This window comes from Aplidium turbinatum, chromosome 8, assembly GCF_918807975.1.
Source record: "Aplidium turbinatum chromosome 8, kaAplTurb1.1, whole genome shotgun sequence".
In the NCBI taxonomy this organism is placed as follows: domain Eukaryota; kingdom Metazoa; phylum Chordata; class Ascidiacea; order Aplousobranchia; family Polyclinidae; genus Aplidium; species Aplidium turbinatum.
The window spans coordinates 14,074,281-14,093,434 of NC_137479.1; the positions used below are offsets into that span (position 1 = coordinate 14,074,281).

General features: G+C 37.9%; 2 protein-coding genes across 2 annotated transcripts; both read left to right on the plus strand.

The window, feature by feature from the left end:
* The first annotated feature begins 2,689 nt into the window (after positions 1–2,689).
* LOC145776081 (uncharacterized) lies at positions 2,690–5,491 on the plus strand. The gene has a single exon (XM_082587486.1). It carries the CDS (start codon positions 2,690–2,692, stop codon positions 5,489–5,491), a length of 2,802 nt encoding a protein of 933 aa, XP_082443612.1.
* Positions 5,492–17,078: 11,587 nt separating this feature from the next.
* On the plus strand, positions 17,079–19,136 carry LOC145775790 (uncharacterized). The gene is made up of 2 exons (XM_082587159.1): positions 17,079–17,189; positions 17,509–19,136. Exons 1-2 carry the CDS (start codon positions 17,159–17,161, stop codon positions 17,844–17,846), a joined length of 369 nt encoding a protein of 122 aa, XP_082443285.1. The 5' UTR covers positions 17,079–17,158; the 3' UTR covers positions 17,847–19,136.
* Positions 19,137–19,154: the final 18 nt, after the last annotated feature.

The window sequence follows — 19,154 nt, forward strand, 5'->3', positions numbered from 1 at the left end:
GGGTACGCTCAGTTAGTATTCAAGTTGACATGATTGCGTGATGTTGGAATTGTTTTGACAAATGTTGTAGCAGGTAGTTATGCCAAAAGTGCTAAAAGTTGTTTTGGTTTGTTTGAAAGAAAAGCCGCTACAAACTGGGCAATATTTACTGCGCACAGTCTAGCACCAGTGAGAATTTAGGTAGACATAAACTGTGTAGGCTGTAATTGAAAACAAACCTTCAAAAGATGCAATGAAATACAAATAGAATTTTACAGGGTAGGGGAAGGTCGGGACCCATGATCATTGCGGCACCGATGAGCCACCCCCATAATTTTTTAAATAAAAAAGGCTTTTAATGCTTAGTGCTCTATTTCTATTTTTCATGCATCAGTAACCTCACAACAAAGAAATGGACACCATTGATCATACATTTGCTTCGTAGGAGCTGTTAGTTTGTTTTGATGCGTGTTGAGTCAATTTTGAGTTGGTGCTTGCATTGGTAACCATGCAATCACATTAAAGAGTAAGTGTGTAAAGTATCGTGTTGTACGAAGATAATTTATTATTGTAGACGTTGTAACAGAGCTGGAAAGCTAACTTTAGTACATGGGAAGAAAATTTGTTGGACAGATGATTGTAGCAGTTCGGGTCCTTTGAGCCATCAGAAGTTGGAACCCATGAGCCATATATGGTTATAGCCTATGTCAAATATAATTGTAAAAATTAGGTTATATGTAAAAGTTGAATCTGCCTCTGCTTATTTTTTGCACTAAAAATATTGCACCAACAAATAATTCGAAGACAATTTACCTATTTGGGGAGGGCCTCTTTCAGATAAGCTTGCACCCCCCCCCCCCCCCCCGCTCAAACCGCTTCACAATAGAAAGCAAATGCAATGCAACTTATAAAAATCAGTTTGTAACTAGTGTATTTGCAAGCCCAATTTCTATTCAGTGCCTTAAAAAAGGATGCAATTGTATGGCGTATAGAGATGGCTCATGGGAACCTATTTTTTGGTGATTTTATTTTAAATGAAAAAATGTTTCAATACGGATCTTAGGTATGCCGTAGGCTACACTGCTTCCAAATTTCAGCATCAAATCTTGTTCCTGCTACCAAATATGTGTGAATATGTTAAAAGTGGCTCATTGGTCCCGACCTTCCCCTATATGTGGGCGTTAAAAAACAGAAACGTAAAGTTCCGAAAAAGTTGGTTTACACCAGCGTTTCTCAGTCAGGGCTCACTGATGGGACCACGACTGTGTAGGCCGACCAACTGATGCCCACCAATAAAAAAGAAACAGCAAAACACATGTAGGCTACAAACGTCAAACATTGCGAGTTAACGGCAATACTTGCATAGTAAACATCTTCCACGTTGTCTTTGCCGAGTTCTAATCTTGGTTCAACAGCACACCATTGCATCAGGGGCGGATCCAGTAAGTAGCTTTTGGGTGCGATTTCAATAAAACACAATGATGTGTAATGTAGGTCTACAAGGATAATAATTAATCGCTATCTCCGCTTGCAGCAGATTGCGCATCAACATGGATTACTTGACAGGGTTCCATGTGATTTTATGAGCCGTACTGCTTTCATGCTGGCTCAAGGCAGATTGAAAGAGGGTGATATGTCACCAGATAATTATTACCCGATTTATCCTCACTGCTTTATGCAAGTCTACAATGATATGACCTTGCAAATACATCGCAAATAAAGTTACTTTTCTGTGTTCGGAGGAGCGATCGCCCGTTCATCATATTGCATAAGACGAGCTCACGGAGTTAAACGTTTTAAATGCGATGAAATTGTCATTTAAGAACGCAAATAATGTTTCTTGTCGCGATGGTTCAAGTCGGCAAGAAAGTGTCCATGATGCTTGCTCATCGGCGTATGAGCAGATCTTTCCAGGCTAGATCGGAGGGCAAGAAATCACCAGCCACTCAGCGGTCTCGTCGTCCAGGACCCTCAGACCATGCGCACCGTTTGAAGGCCGGTGGGTTAGGCAGTGATGGATGACATGGTCTGCTGAAATTGTTGCTTCGACCTACATTTGCTGATATCTTGGATTTTCTGATTGTAATGATTGCTTGCCTGTAGTTCACCTTGTTTACTCGCTTACATAATCATGTGTGCCCTAAGTAATTGTACGCTTTCTAGTTCTGTACTCTAGCCTTGCCACTGATTCATCTTGCAGTTGTATCAGTGCTGGGCACAAAAGTTCGCTTCCTTGCCTTCTCGTCACCTTAATCTAAATTCTTAACAACTGGGCCACCAGCTCAGTGGCCGAGTGGTTTCGCCTTCGGCTCTGGTGCTGGTAGATCTGAGATCGATTCCAGGTCGGGTCAAACCGAAGACTTGAAAAACGGTACCGATTGTGTTCTTTCTTGTGTAACGCAGTGAGAATAAATCGGGTAATAATGTGATAACATCGTAAAAACCTGATATAAAATTAAACATGAGCCCTGTCGCTAAAAGACCTTAGCTGTTGTAGAGCGACAATAAATAAAATCATAACATTATTATTATTAGTTGTACTGGCAGAACGAGGAGAATAGAATTGTGCAGAACTATGTTTACCTTAGATATATTTAGTTAACCTTATATTTGTTTTGTTTGTTTAGCACGAATTTAAGTTGATTAAAGCCAAGTTATGTTTCTAGTTTGGTTTATATCGTAACAATTTAATCAACTTATTTATCTGGTGATGGAACGTTTGTTGAAACCGAAAGTGCTAGACCTTGACCCGAGTGACGCACTTGCTGCTAAGCACTACAGACATTGGCTGAAAACGTTTAACGCCTTTCTTGAAGCAGTTCAGCGTTCTGTGCCAAGCCGTGAACCCTCTGAAGGCGACCAAAGCTCTCAGAATTTCTCAGCAGTAGATGAAATAGCATTACTGCAATGCTATTTGTCACCTGAAGTGTACGACCTTATTGAGGACTGTTCTACCTTCGACGCAGCAAAGGAAGTACTCGATAAAGCCTACTTAAAGGAGAAAAACGAAACTTTTGCCCGTCACCTTTTACTCACCAGGGAACAGAAGCGTGATGAAACTATCACATCGTACGCAAGAGCACTCAAGGCACTTGCCCGAGATTGCCAGTGGCGAGCTATCAGCGCAGGAGATTTCAAAAGGGAATTAACTCGAGATGCATTTATTACTGGAATCTCTTCTTCAGCTATCAAGCAGAAACTACTAGAAGAAAAATCACTCACCCTTGAGGATGCTATAGCTAAGGCTGAATTACTCGAACAAGCGCACAACCAATCCGGATGTCTTTCAACTACTCTTCAATCTTCCTTCGCTGCATCGTCAAGAAATGCCAATATCCCACTAAGGAAATGCTACTTTTGCTCCGGAAAACTGCACCCGGGCGGAAGGATGGAATGTCCTGCTCGGGACGCTTCTTGCCGAGCATGTGGAAAAAAGGGTCATTTCGAAAGAGCCTGTTTAAAATCACAAAAAAGACAAAACAATCGTATCAAAGCACAATCTACATCTGCTTCAATACTGGGAGATCAGCACTTATCGTCTGGATCTGAAGATGGCATTGTCGCTTCAACAGTTTCTTCTTATTTATTGTCGGTTTTAGCCGGTGTGCCATCCTGTTTGTCGTCTTCTTCAGTTTCCGTGGAAATAGCCGGAAAACACATCACTGCTCTTCTAGACTCCGGGGCATCTCATAGCCACATTGACTGGAAGGTTGCGAAATGGCTTGGGCTGGATCCTCCATCAGGACCCACTTCTTCAGCTTCACTAGCTCGCGTAACTCAAAATTTTGAGTGTCTCGGAAAGACTACTGCTAAAATGACTTTATTTAATCGCGAATATGATTTACAACTGCGAGTTGGGCGCGAACTTTGTGCAGACATCATCCTCGGACAAGACTTCATGGCGCTGCATCGACGGGTGATTTTTGAATTCAATGGTAAAAAAGAGGATATCATAATAACACCTTCAAACTGTAGTGTTGCAGCGGCTAAAGTCACAGCACCTCGTCTATTCAAGAATCTGGATCCAGGAGTCCGACCAATCGTGACGAAGTCTAAACGTTTTAATCCAGAAGATCAGCATTTTATTCGCCAGAAAATCAACAAGCTCCTTGCTGATGGGGTTATAGAGCCTTCTACTTCACCTTGGAGAGCTCAAGTTTTAATCGCAGATGACGGACGCCATAAAAAGCGGATGGTAATAGATTACTCTCGCACCATTAACAAGTTTACACTTCTTGACGCCTTTCCTTTACCAAGAATTGATGACCAAGTGAATGCCATTGCCCACGGAAAGATATTCAGCACATTAGATCTAAAGTCAGCTTATTACCAAGTTCCCCTGTGCATGGAAGATCGAGAATACACTGCATTCGAAGCCGCAGGGAGACTGTTTCAATACTGTAGACTCCCTTTCGGAGTTACAAATGGAGTATCAGCATTTCAAAGAATTATAGACGATATTATCCGCAAGCATAAACTCCGAGGGACATATGCATATTTAGACATCACAGTTGCTGGAACAAGTAAAGAAGATCATGATCATAAGCTCAAAGCTCTCTTGAAAGCTGCTGATGAAGAAGGTTTAACGTTTAACGATTCAAAATCTCTTATTTGCAAATACGAAATCGACGTACTTGGCTACAGGGTTTTTCATGGAGTAATCAAACCCGATCCCACAAGATTGCAATCACTACTGGATTTACCCGTTCCAAAGTGTAAAACTGAACTTCAAGGAGTCGTTGGGATGTTCGCTTACTACGCTCGTTGGATACCTCAATTCTCACAAAAGGTACGTCCACTAAACCTCGCAATTACTGGAAACACCTTCCCCTTATCTCAACTGGCGTTACAAGCTTTTGAATCATTAAGACAAGGACTTATGAATACTTGTCTATCGTTTATTCGTGACGACTTGCCCTTTCAGGTTGATTGTGATGCATCTGAACATACAATAGCTGCAACTTTAAACCAAGGGGGGAGACCGGTAGCCTTTTTCTCAAAAACACTTTCAAAATGCGAAAGAGCGTACCCTGTTGTAGAAAAAGAGGCTTTAGCTATAATCGAAGCAGTTAGACGTTGGTGTCACTATCTTCATGGTAAAAAGTTTAAATTAATTACTGATCAACGAGCTCTTTCATTTATGCTTGACCCAACTAGCAAAGGTAAAGTCAAAAATGCCAAAATTCAACTTTGGAGAGCAGAATTGGGTTGCTTCGACTACAGTGTAGAGCATCGGCCAGGAGTCGATAACGTTGCTCCTGACACTCTATCTCGCTCCAAAGTGATCGCTAGCTACTCTCAACAACCCAATCTAAAAGACATTCATCGCCAACTTGGGCACTCGGGAGTTACTCGTCTTTGGCAATTCACCCGTTCAAAAAACTTGCCGTTTTCTCTAGATGATGTGAAAAATGTTTGCAAAAGCTGTCGTTCGTGTTATCGACCTTGTTTACTCGCTTACATAATCACGTGTGCCCTAGGTAATTGTACGCTTTCTAGTTCTGTACTCTAGCCTTGCCACTGATTCATCTTGCAGTTGTACTGGCAGAACGAGGAGAATAGAATTGTGCAGAACTATGTTTACCTTAGATATATTTAGTTAACCTTATATTTGTTTTGTTTGTTTAGCACGAATTTAAGTTGATTAAAGCCAAGTTATGTTTCTAGTTTGGTTTATATCGTAACACTGATATCCCAACCATCAAAGTAAAATTCAGTAATCACCTCTATGTACGTAATGGCATTGTCTTTGCTGTGTCCGAGACGAAGCCAGGAGAAAGTCTTACACGTTGAACCATATAGGCCTACAATTTTTATTGCTGACCAGGAGGCCATAAGTTTTTAAGGTCATTCTGAGAGATTGAAAACTATAAAAGAGCAAAAACCACTAGGTTAGACATTTGTAAGAAACAAATATTTTCCAGTAAAAAGTTAGCCTACTACTATGTTCCCAACTTAGAAATAGATATTCAGCAGTAAAATCTGCTGTTTTCAATCATAGTGGGACTCCAAACTTCTGCTTTAATCCCGGAGGGTCCAAATGATTAAACCGAAGCTCGGGATTATTTTAGGGGCTCAAAATATTTTCATAGGGTCACGAAACTAAGAAAACAAGAAGGCCTGGACCTCTTGACATTGGTACCAGATCTAAAATATCTTTTAAAGCCGCTGATATCATCATAACATATCGATTTATTAATTTGCTTACGACTGGAAAAGTCTGGCCCACGGGCAGACTTTCTGAAAAACAGTATATGAAGAAGTGTTGCCTTGCTTTTGATACTCTTCAATGTTACTTCAAAACAAAATAGCCTACTGCACTTTAAATGTCATATTTGCTATGTTGCTGATGTAGTAACTAGTAACGACAGCAAGACGATTGAAACGAATCGCATCTCCCAAAGAAAAGTTTTGCACACGCCTGGATATGCAAAAGTGCAAGATTAATAGTTAACCTATACGTTTGTTTATCAAGCCTTATTGTTCACAGTTTTTATCTTCAGCGAAAATCTGCTACAAAGTGAAAGAATGACGTCATGCAATCAAGCTTCAGAATGACTCTTATTAGCCGCAAGGAAAATACCAAACTCGTTACACTTCGTGCTTGAAAATGATGTAGCTCACGAACGGGGAAGGTTGAGCTCACTCCTTCCATATTTCATTTATGTTTGCTCATACTTCAAAGTTTGAGAAGTTACATCAAAACTTTTAGCTTTAATTGATCTAAAAACTGATGAAATTGATCAAATGGCAATTTAGTATTGAAACAGCTGAAAATTCACGTTTTTTCTGTAAATATAAAACCAGTTATTTTACCACGATCGTAAGCCGAATAACACAAAGCGATGATTTTTATGTCAAATAACCTGGAGGGGGTGTTATTTAAACTCACCTCGTAAACGCTTTATGTACACTACATTTTTATGTTGATACTCATGTTATTTATCTATAATCTTTTCTACCCAATCATCTTTTTTATGTTCGATGAATATAATCGCGTGGCGCAGTTTGTTAAATCGCCTTTGGCGTTCAGTATTTTAAGAAAAAAGCCGAGAAATCTCTTCATAGGTAGGCTTATACTTTGGAAAGGGCGTTGTCTATTCTCGAATTGCGTGGAGGCTGGTTGAGTTGTTTCTCAGTTACAATTTTTTATTCAATTCAATTCACGAGTTTAAAGGTTTGAGAAAAGAATATCGTTGAAAAATTTTATAAAGAAAATATAATTTCTTACATTAATTATTGGAAAGTGTGTCTCCAGCGAATCTGGTTTGACACGATAACACATAGGCCTAAACATGGTTAAGCTGAAGGATGGGATGAGTGATCTGGAGTTATGAAGAAGGATGAGTCATAGGGTGAATCGAGAGTCGGTTTAAGCGCGGGAATATTGTATTTTTTGAAGGTATTGTTCTGTTACATTTTTTGTGTCTAAAGTGACAAATTATCATTTCTGTGGGGTGGCAAGCGACTAGTAGATCGTATGGTCGTTTCATTGTCTTCCTGTCAATATGAGAACTTGTGCCACTTTTGCAGCGTAGGTAGGCTACGCTATACAACTTGCATATTTCGACCATGCACCGTTTCTTTTTTTGGCAAATAAAAAATATAAGTGAAAAGAAACCCCACTGCTACTAATAATATAGCCTACAGTAGATTTCTAAGACAGGGGTGTCTAAAGTCCGGCCGCAGGCCAATAGCGCACGGTGTGTTTTTATATGGCCAGGCCTGTAATTGCACTATGTATTATTTTAGCCCACAGACTAAAATCATACAAATTCGATTTATGAAGGTGTATTTAACCAGTTAGTTTTTAAAACTAATAATCACCTTCATAATTTGTCTTTAACGTGGCTTCGGCGCCAAAATATATAGGCTAATGTTTGGCAGTATGTAACTTAAAGGGTTGGGTTGCTGGTATCTTAACGTGATTGACACGCTACTTCATATAAGGAAAGGAATTTGCTGTCAGCATGTAACCCATTTCATTGCACGATTAAGTTTTCTGATGTAAAGATACAAATCCAACTACATACCCCGAGGCATGTGAAATGAAGTAAGAAATCTCAGCAAGAATTGCAGGTTATTTTTGAAGATCGATGTATCGTTTGGAAAAGTAGAATGTAGGAATTTCACACAAATTATTGTGCAAGTTATGAATTTCAAAGAAACTAGAATGAACGAGTATAGGCTATCCCAAACAGCGCAAAGCAACGTAACATGTGAAGGGGGTTTGTTTGTTTGTTATACCTTTATCTTGCATTGCGAGAAAGCGGACTTGAGCGCTATGCATCGGTGTACGCCTTCCGACGTAGGCCTACACCTGACCCACGCTGCAGCCGACGGCAATGCAAGTTTCCGGTTGTCTACTCTACTTACGACTTAAATTTGGAACTACCCATTACTCGAAATCGATCACTAGGTAGAGGCAATTATCGTTAAGTTTCTTGCCCAGAGAAACAACAGCAAGTGCAGGTGGCTGGAGTCGAACATGCAGGCTCTCGACTGCGAGCCCAACGCGCTAACCACTCGGCCACTGCTGCCGATGAAGGGTAAGGTTTCATGGGATCATCGGTTCGTCAAACAGAAATCGTTTCCAAGTTTCCTTAAACAATACGAAACTTTGTTGCAACGCAAAAGTTTTTGTCTTAATTTCTCATTTTTCGGATTAAGTTCCATGGTAAGCAATTTAGGCTACTTCAAAGACTCCCTTCTTGACGAGGTGAACTTCATTCTTGAAGCTGCAAAAGGCCTACTTTTCGTCTGATTCCATTCAGAACCTTATCGTCAGAATAAAGTCAATCTACTTACAGCTAGAAGAAAGAAGATCAAAGATTAAAAAAAAATTGGTCAATAAAAGTGAGATAATTTCATGCTAACGAAAAAGCTTTTCTCCTCGCCATATTAGGCTAGGCCTTCTACAAATCAACTCTTCAAGATAAGCAGATGATTGACAACATTTTTGTCGTAACCTATCCAGGCTTACGCCCGGTGGTTGAAGATTTGGATTAAGCGGACGGGAAGGCAAGGAAGCCAATCCTCGTGTCCACCTTCCGTCACATGCTCATGCGTAGACATAGTGTCGAACTGGTGGTTATTTGAGTGCCGTACCAAGGCTCTTACCATTTGGCTATGCCGTTGACAATAATTGTCAACATCATTAGATTGAATGACCCTATTCAAACCATGATAAACAAACAAAAACAGTAGCTTAAATGAAAATGTTTTCGTTGTCGTACCCTCATCTCGACAAAATATCCAATTAGGCTATCTGTAAAAACAACAATAAATACAAAACACTTATGAAAAATATTATATTGCATTATATTCTAAGCAAGTTGGAAAACGAAACTACTGGATTGCATGTCGCCTAAGTTATCATAGAATTGCATTGAGGCAAAGCGCTCTAGGCTTTGCAAGAAAATTGATTTAAAGCCTGCAATAAGTCTGAACCTAATTTTTTTTTGATGAATTAAATTGGTTGTGACAAAAATACTCGCCGGCCTTGATCATGCTTTTGTTGTTGATGCTTAATTTCAGATTCAACAAAATTGGACCTTAGTTTTCACATTAACCTTCCATGCGATGGTTGCTCGCCCCCTCCCCTCCCCTTGTCGGCCTCCCCCTGTAGCTCTAGGCCTACTACATAGCCTACTTTCAATGTCTTGTAGTGGGGCTACTAGGCTACTATGAGATAGCCTGACAAGAAATTAAATTCAAGAATTAGAGGAGTAGCCTACTACTTATCCGATAAATCAAAAAATAAAACCTGGAGACTATAACATGTTTTAATATTCCATCCAGTTCAGCAAACCATAGCCCTAAGAAGGGCCGTATGCATTTCCAGAACAGCTTTCTTAGCTAGGTCGGGTCCACCTCTCCAATCGAGAACATCATCGATCCACTCTGTTCTTCTTTTAGGTCTTCCTTTGCTCACAAACCTCTCCTTTGGTGATAGCTAAAACGAAGCTATCTTCCCTTCTTTCCAATGGCAATATTTGCAGAGCGAATATGGCACATGGCAATAAACATTCAAGAGAACAGATGATTAGACAACATTGGAACTACAATTAAGTTTTCGAGCATTAATACAACAGTACCAAAGAAAAAGATTTAGTCATCACAATCATAAAATTTACAAGAAATAGTCAGGGGCGCCGGAAGCGGGGGGGCAAGGGGGGCGGATGCCCCCCCTGCCCTCAACTTTTCTGCAGATGGAGGGGCAGGGGGGGCAAAGGTGCCCTTTTAAAGTCATGTAAGCTACTGCACAATTTGCAATATAACAATTTCTGCTATTCGCTTTTAGCCTATTTATAATCTATCATTTTTGCCTCAATACAATACTTACGGCACAAAATTTTGCAACTGCAACACAGTACAGGCCTTAAAACTCGTTTTTTTTTGGCAGCCATCGTGGCCTACCGGGAGCTCCTTCTCGGCGGCCAAATCTGCGTGCTTGGAGGCCAAAATACAAAATAAAAATAACGATAGCACAATAATTAAGTAAATAAAATTAAACTTGGAACAATGCTAAAATGATCACTTAGCGTTGTTGAAGTCTGGGCCTGTTGAACTGCTTTATCGGGATTGTAATCCAGTACTGCGGGACCATCTAACGACACTCGCACGAGTGTCTCCAATGTGGCTGATTTTAAAGAAGTTCGCCACTCCCCTAGAATTCTTTTTAGCAACGAAAAACAACGTTCGACATGTGTTGACGATGACGGCAAGGTAATAAAATAAGTATTTCAATGATGTGAATGACATTACTAAAAGAAGCATAATTTTTGCAAAATAACTTATGATCAAAAAATTTTTCCCCTCGGATGTCAACTAACCTAGTTTTCCTTTTTAACAACGATTCAATGTCCGACAACATCGAATCGACATAAAAACGACAATATTGCCAGCCGATGTAAACTAGCATTTCGGATTAAGACTTTGTTAAAATAAACGTAGGGAATTACAAACAAGACTTACAGCGCTGGTGATCGCAGATGGATATATTCCATCAATAACAAATATTCCCGCTCAATGCAACAGTGGCGATTATGACGCGCTGACTTAATTTTGCGTCACTCTTTGATAGTTGATACTACATATTTTCGACAGTTAATCCACGATCATTCTATTGCGAAATTAAATAATTGGCTAGAAGAGACTGGCGGCCAAACTTGGCCAATTGAGGAGGTAGCACCGGCGGTCATTCAAGCACTAGGCTACTTAGCAGCCGTGGCCATAGGCTGCTTTAAGGCTTAACAGTAGGTTACATCATTATAACATCGCATGATGCCCTTCTTTGTATACCGGACATTTGTAGGCTATCATTACTCAATAGCCTACATAGTGAGCTGATAGATTAGCATTATCGCTATATCTTATCTTAAAACTTGAAAAAAATTGGCCTTTTAGTAAACAAAAGTGCCCTTTTTTTGTAATCTTGCCCCCCCAGTCAAAAATCGTTCCGGCGCCCCTGGAAATAGTGTTACTACGACGTAAGATAATGTGGAATTTTCCATACTACTAACAGTTTACCACGCAAACGACAAGTTGATTTTGTTTTTGCTTTAACGACCAGTAGTGAGCACTGAGCAATGCGTAGGAAACAGAAAGATAAATCGCTCTTTCTGGCACGAAAGTAACCTAATCCGAATTAAAGCCTACTCTAGATTCTAGGATAATAATGATATCTAGGTAGCCTATCGTTAGGATGCCGTAGCCTAACAGTCATAATAATAATATATAACATATTCTTAGTCGTTTCATTTTTTGGTCTCTCTTATTCATTTCCCAGTAGCCTATTTCATTGCTAATGGCCGTAGTATGTGGATTTTTGACATAAAAACATCGATAGACATAATATATTTCAGGCGCGGATCTAGGAGATTTTTTCGGGGGGGGGGGGCAGAAAATTTGAAAATTAAATAAAAGAAAGAAAAAGATAAAACAGATATGAACAATGATACTACGACATATACGATATGCTATAAAATAGAGTCCAATGGTTCTCAACCTTTTTGTTTTGGCGGACCCCTTTAACCGTTTGAAGCAGTCGCGGACCGTTAAAAAATATTATCTGAAATTTTGGTATATCGCTTCTCCTATAACAGAATCAAACGTTTCATAAGTTCCGCAGCGACACACTTAGAAAAATTTGCTGAACTCACAACGCACTTAGGACAACTGACGACATTGACGAAGTTATGTTATGAGCTTTATGTTGGCATACAGCATCAAAAATCAGTAGTCTATATGTTGATTTGATGTTTTTCAATAAATGTTTATCAAAAATGAATAGAATTTTGCGACCGTTACAAAGAAAAAAAAACGTGTTTTTTTTCAAAAAAAACTTGGGCCAAAAAAAGCACGCGTTTTTTGTTTTTTTTTATATTTTTCTGGAAAAGTTGCAAACTTTTTACAATTTGCAGCTTAGTTTCATTATAGCGCTCTTGAAAAACATTAAACTAGTAAAATTAGTTTTATTGGTGTGCTAAAATTCCTAAGTGTGTGTGCTTGGCAGCAGCATATGTTCTTTGCATAGCCCTATGGCCTACGTTGTTTCACTTTCTTCTTCATTCCCAGGCATGTTTGTGGCAGTAGACCTGACAAACATTGAATTAATGCAATTTGATACATGACATAATGTAGATGAGTTAATTTCTTTTTCCTTTTTTGGAAGTGCCCTTTATGGAAAGTAGCCTACTGGTTATTCTTGTACACACTCAATGGGTTGACGAAATTTTGGCAAAAACAAGATGGCAGTATTCAGAACACACATTACTGTACCTTGTTTGTGGTAATTTACTAATGCAAGCTATTGCCAATAGCTTGTTTAAAGCTATTGCCAATAGTCATGTTGACTATTGCTAGTAACTACCAACCATGAATGAAGAAATTTCCCCTTTAAAGTGTAGTTTTTCAGCACTGCTCAGTGTTCACATAGTCAGTGTTGGGCGCGATAACTCATTTTTCAGTTAAGCGATAACGATAATCGATAAACGAAAAATGCCTAAAGCGATAACGATAAATCAAAAAAAAGTTAAGCGATAACGATAAGCGATAAATTATCGCCAATAATGTCCGATAACGATAATTTTTTTTCTTGATTAGCGCTGCCCCATCCCATGCAGCACGAACTGTTTTCATCAACATGACGAAAAATCGAACATAATATACTGTAAAGGGACAAAACTTTTTGTAAGTTATGCATGAATAGAATTGCAACAGCGGCAGTAGGTATCGAATCTTCAACCTCTTGATCCAGAATCAAACCACTGAGGTAACGGCCGTGCTTATAATTATAGCCTACCTTCAGATACCAGTTGGATGCTTTTATCAATTGAGTTACACTGCCGCTTACGCGCAGTAGGAAAAATAATTAAATCAAATGAAAATACCATAAAAAATTTCAAACTTTGTATTTTGCTTTCTGCTTAAAGGGCTGTTCAGTGTTTACAGCAAAGTCAGCAATAATTGAAAAAATTCCAAAAAACGCAAAATGCTTGAAAATTTATCAGTAATCTTAAACGTTATTGGTAGTAAAAATGTGCATACTTTGAAATCCATCAAGCTTGTCAAATTAGTCGTGTTTGTTTAAGAACAATAACATAATTATTGTAATTTACTGATAATTTTTTTGTTTTCTTTGTGAACACCTTCATTAAAGCAATGGCAGAACGCTGAGTTGTTGAGATAAGAATTACAATATAGGCACTGTATTAGTGGGAATAAAAATAGTTGATTGAGGTAGGCTAGGTCGCATAGGTAAATGAGAAAGGTTATACTGTATTTAGCATAATTTTACCACGCAACTCGATGCGCCTATTGTCATGCAAAAACTATTACAAGATGCAAAAAATGTGATGTCGGTCTGCATGTCAAATGCTTCAAGCAATACCATATTCCGCAATGACTTGTTTCAGTGATATTGTGTTACTTTGCTAATTTTCATCTTCATATTTTTTGAACTTTTATTTTAATAAAATGCTCGATGACAATAATGACATGACAAGACATAAACAAGACATTTCCCATTTATCACTTTGAGCGATAAGTAAAATGTAATAACGCTTAAGCATTACGCACAGGGAACTTGTGAAATTTGATAACGAATTTGCCTAGCGTCTTATATATAGGACGTTTTTTTTTCTCAAAAAGTACAAACACAATTAGGAAAAAAATAATTGTGATATGTTCTTTAGGTCATAATTATGCAATATTTAAATTTTCCGAAACATTTTTTAAGTACTTTCACTTTCGGCACAAATGGGTTAACTTTATAAGTTAAATGGCACTTACGAATTTGGTTATTATTTTTGGATTAAAGTTATATCGCCAAGCTAGAAAAAAATCGATCTTATAGTCTATAACCGATCTTGTGTTGTTATTGTGTGTGAATTTTGTCTTTTAAACTGAGTTTGTGACGTAACCGCACGTCTCAAGGCAAGTTCTTGCAATTTTAGTTAATCTACTCATCTAAAGATTTAATGCGCTTAAAACAGTAAGTTTCATGTTTTGACGAGAGGGATTTTATTTTTTTACGACAATTACTAAAAACTAACACTTCCAACGAAAAAAGAAAACACAAGAATAAAATAGTTGATCGTGAGGTGGCGCGAAAGACCATGTTTCCGATGTAAAAGCGGCCTCGTATTGCGACACTTTCACAAACCACTTGCCAATTTCTTTCGCTTCGCTTCAAAGGAATCTGTACTGTCTGTGCGCTTACATTTTAATTGTAAAATTCACTCGCGATTGCCGATTGCAGCAAAACAACAAGAGACTTGTTGCATGCATTTCATTGCATTGCAATTTGCAACTCTAAAAATTATTGTGTTGTCATGGCCGTCGCTGCAGGGGGCGTGCCCCCTCCCCTGACAACGACCTGTGCACATACGCTTCAGGCACTGAAGAAGAACTGGTTTTAATTTTAGTTTCATTAACTAGGTGGCTAGTAAAAATATTACTTTTCATGGTCTTTCCACTTGTGCGTTGATCCGAAATAAAATTTATCGGTGATTAATTATCGGCGATAATCAAATATTGCCTTTGGCGATAACGATAACTGAAAAAATAATTGAGCGATAACGATAAGCGATAAAAATTTATCGCCGATAATTATCGCCGATAATGCCCATCACTGCACATAGTGAATAAATGCTTCATAATACTTTTCCTGACAAGAATAAAGTTTTACCCATATTCCCGCAATGCAGGATAAAGATACAAAACAAACATCAAAGATGAAAACTTATTTTATTTGGGAACTACGCTGGAGTAAAAAGAAGTGAGAATTGATCTCTTGTCGTTACGCACCAATAAAACCATGATGCGTAACTTTATTTTTATTTGGTAGAGGAAAGATTGATGAAAAGTTTGGCAAAAACAGAAAAGTGCTAAAGTCTCAAAGTCCTGAAAACTACAGTAGTTCAATTTGGATGGATAAGTGCAACCATACTTCTTTTAAAAATGTCTATGACAGCACAATGGTGTGATTAAGAGAAAACAAACATGACTATGACATAACAAAGGAGTATTGAACCTCTTTAGGGAAAATAAAAAACATCAAAATGTTTCCATCTTTCACTACATTTAAATGTGATTTGGGCGAAAAGTTGGGACTTTAGCACTACACTGCTTTTGCCAAACTTTTCATCAATCTTTTCTCTACCCAATTAAAAAAAAAATTTTTATTTAAAGTTACACATCATAGTTTTATTGGTGCGTAACGACAAGAGGTTAATTTCTTTTTATCTGAAAAAGTAGTAGCCAAAACTTGATTTAATTTCATAAACAGATAGCCCACCCCAGAAAACATGGGGTAGAGCTAAAAATTATCCAAATATGTTGAGTGGTTCTTGAGATATTGCCATTTTTCTATTGCTCCTTATCTATGAAGCCACCTAGTGGCTAAGGCTACTTCACTTATAACTCGAGAACCGCTTGTGTGATTTTTATCAAGTTTGCACCAAATGCACATCAACTGAAACAACCTCTTGACGTTGTTCTGGAAAAGGTGTGGAATGCTGGTCAAAAGTGCCTTTGTTAAGTAGAAAAACAGGACACTGACCACCTGGTCCTAACATGTCCATTAACCAAAATCCCAGGTGGCTTCGAAACTGTACACAAGTGTGGTACTGCATTTAACAACTGGCTGGACCAAATTACAGACAATACTTGAGATGTGCCAACCATAGGACACTGTTACTACTATTTGAGACAGTGAGAAATCTTTATGGCTCGTGTGTTGAGACTTGGGATCTACAAAATTGCAATGAAAAAATAGGTCTATACCAGACATATAGTCTGATTTAAAGTAAGCTATACGAGATATGAAACTGTTTCTTTGTTGAAAGAGACGCTATTGCAATGAGTTTACCCTAATTGCTGCATATTGTGACATTTAATGTCAAAATAGGTAAAAAAAACAAAAAAAACGAATAAAAAACAAAAAAACGATAAAAAACAAAAAAAAACGAGTTTGTTTTTTTTAAAAACAAAAAAACCTTTTTTTACATCTCTAGTTGAGAACCACTGATATAGACATTAAAACAGCCATCTTTATCAATTGTGAATGCTTAAAAACTAAATTTTGCTGGAATAAAAATTACTAAGCATGCAAATTAAACTTGAAATCTGGTTTAAAACCCTGTATGCAGTGTCCATGACCAATGGGATATTTGTATGTTTGCAGGCATACCTACGGTAATTGATTGAAATTATAATGAAGGCTAAAAACTATAAAACAACCATTCAAGGTTTTAGATTGTTTCAACTGACGTCATTTGGTTCAGCGTTGGCTTCAGCTGAGTCAGCTCCAACAAATGATGCTACTAAAATGTATTTGAAGTTGTATGAAAGAAAACAACGGAGTCTGATCGATGGATAATTTCAACCATAATAATAACAAAAAACTATCCCCCCGGGATAAGTTAAGTCCGCCGTTGGACTTATATCAGCTGCTTAGAAGCATATCAAACCATTTGATGCGGAAACATACAATTTTAACAATTCCTTACAAACTTTCGGGTGGGGGGGGGGGGGGGGGCGGGCCCCCTGGCCCTCCCATAAATCCGCGCCTGATATATTTTTATTTATTTTACAGGTTCTCTTACGTAACTAAAGCTTATTTTAAAATTTTGATATTTGATTCATCGAGGCTAAGCAATTCACAACAATCAAAATGAAGCCAGTTACTTACCTCTGTTTTATGGGTAAGTAAGCTTACGAGACGAGTAATATTTGAATAGATAATGTTGATGACTACTTATATTTAAAAATCGACAACATTTTCATTTTCAAAATAAAATCTTTGTGTTTATCGAACATTCCGTATGAAAATCAAAGTCTTTTCGTTTGTAACCAAACTTACGTTACAATTCCAGGCACAGACATCAGCCTATTGCAACAATTTTTCTACAAAGTAAACAGGGAATAGCCTATGCAGTATGTTATTTCTGTAATTAATAGTTTGCCGCCTGCAGACCACATCAATCGTTGAATTTCAAAATCTAGTATTTTTTTCTTTTACAGTTTTGGCATCCAGTGTGATACAAATTACAATGGCTGGCGAAGATTCAATCGAACCACCCTCAGAAACAGATGCTCCAGTCGAACCTCCTAAAGATACAGATGTTCCAGTCGTTCCGCCTAAAGGTACAGATGTTCCAGTCGTTCCTCCTAAAGATACAGATGTTCCAGTCGTTCCTCCTAAAGATACAGATGCTCCAGTCGTTCCAGTTAAAGATGGAAATTTTACGACTTCTCCACCGATAGTTGATGAAACTACTGCTGGAGCAACTTCAGTGTTTCAAGCCGGACAACTTACTTTGTTTTCACTGGTTATTTGCTTGTTTTATATGATTGTCTAATACTAATGGTCTCCTCAAGTCCTGTTCGTGTTTAAGACATTGCTTTTCATCACACAGATTGGAGTTAGCCTATCTAAACTAATAGACTATTACTACTATATAGGCTTATTCAGTAAGGTCTTGCTTTTGGCAAAAATCCAACCTTAACTAAGTTATCATAAGTCACAAAAACAATTCACTGAAAACAAAGGATCACCACTATGGTTTAGGCTACAGTAGCCTACTATGTTTGAAAGCTATTTATGCCTTGGGCATTTTCACAGCTTTTCTCAGTTTAATATAGCTTACCTTTCATGTTCGCTAGTTTTTGTGAAAACCTGTTGTTATCTATACGTTTTGGAAACTTTTAATTTGAAAAATACTGATAAAAGAATTCGTCCATGCAGAAATTAATGAAAATATGAACCATATGCTAGACTTATAGCAGACTATAAGCTTTTGCATCAAGATTTAAATAAGTAGCTTTCTCATGAACTGTTTGAATTGTTATTTCTCATGAACTATTTGAATTGGTTATTTTTGAAATTTCATGAAACAACAACATGTTATGCGATGTCAATGTTTATAGTCTACTTTATAAGTTAGGTTAACATAGCCTATAGGCTACTGTAGCCTACTTAAATAACAACTTTTATTTGATTTATCGTCATATGATAATTTGACTGTTGTGTCTTTTCTATAAGACTTTTCATTGAAAGTTGATAGCTGGAAGAAGAGAATCTTCCATATAGCCTATATTATCAACTTTATTGTGATCATACAATATCAGCCTAGTGCAAAATGATCTAGTTCTTTCAAACCCGGTTTAGGTTGGGTTTGATAGTTTTTGATATCATAAGAGGCCGCCTTTGACTGTAAATTGCATATATCATTGTAATGATTAAACAATAATTAATCATGCGTTGTAGGTCTACAGTAGGGCCTATAGCCTACTAAGATAAACTTGGTTTTCGCTTGATAATCAACTGCAAATAGCCGACTGCTAACAATGTTAACAAATAAAATCCAACTAAAATACAAATCAGCATGTTCAAACGTGCGTAATACAAGCTATAGCTTTGCTACTGATGCAGCGACGTATGTTGTTGACCTGGAGGAAATGTGGGATTTGTGGATACAGTGGAACTAATGGAACAGCGGATTATTTAGTCCCCTGTAAAATGTAAAGATTTTTGCTTCATTGGGACATGGGAAACAACAATTCTATGACTATTCTTTCAAAGCAAAATCAGAGTAGCCTAGTGGCGATTTCTTTGTTTTTAGCAATGAAAAGCATTAAATTTGTGTAACTTCAAACGCAGTGGCGTA

What these genes read in the sequence shown, in the direction of transcription:
- LOC145776081 (XM_082587486.1), top strand. Translation starts at nt 2,690, where the DNA reads ATGGAACGTTTGTTGAAACCGAAAGTGCTAGACCTTGACCCGAGTGAC.
- LOC145775790 (XM_082587159.1), top strand. Translation starts at nt 17,159, where the DNA reads ATGAAGCCAGTTACTTACCTCTGTTTTATGG. An exon ending in TACTTACCTCTGTTTTATGG is followed by an intron (nt 17,190 to 17,508) that starts GTAAGTAAGCTT and finishes TTTCTTTTACAG; the next exon opens with TTTTGGCATCCAGTGTGATA.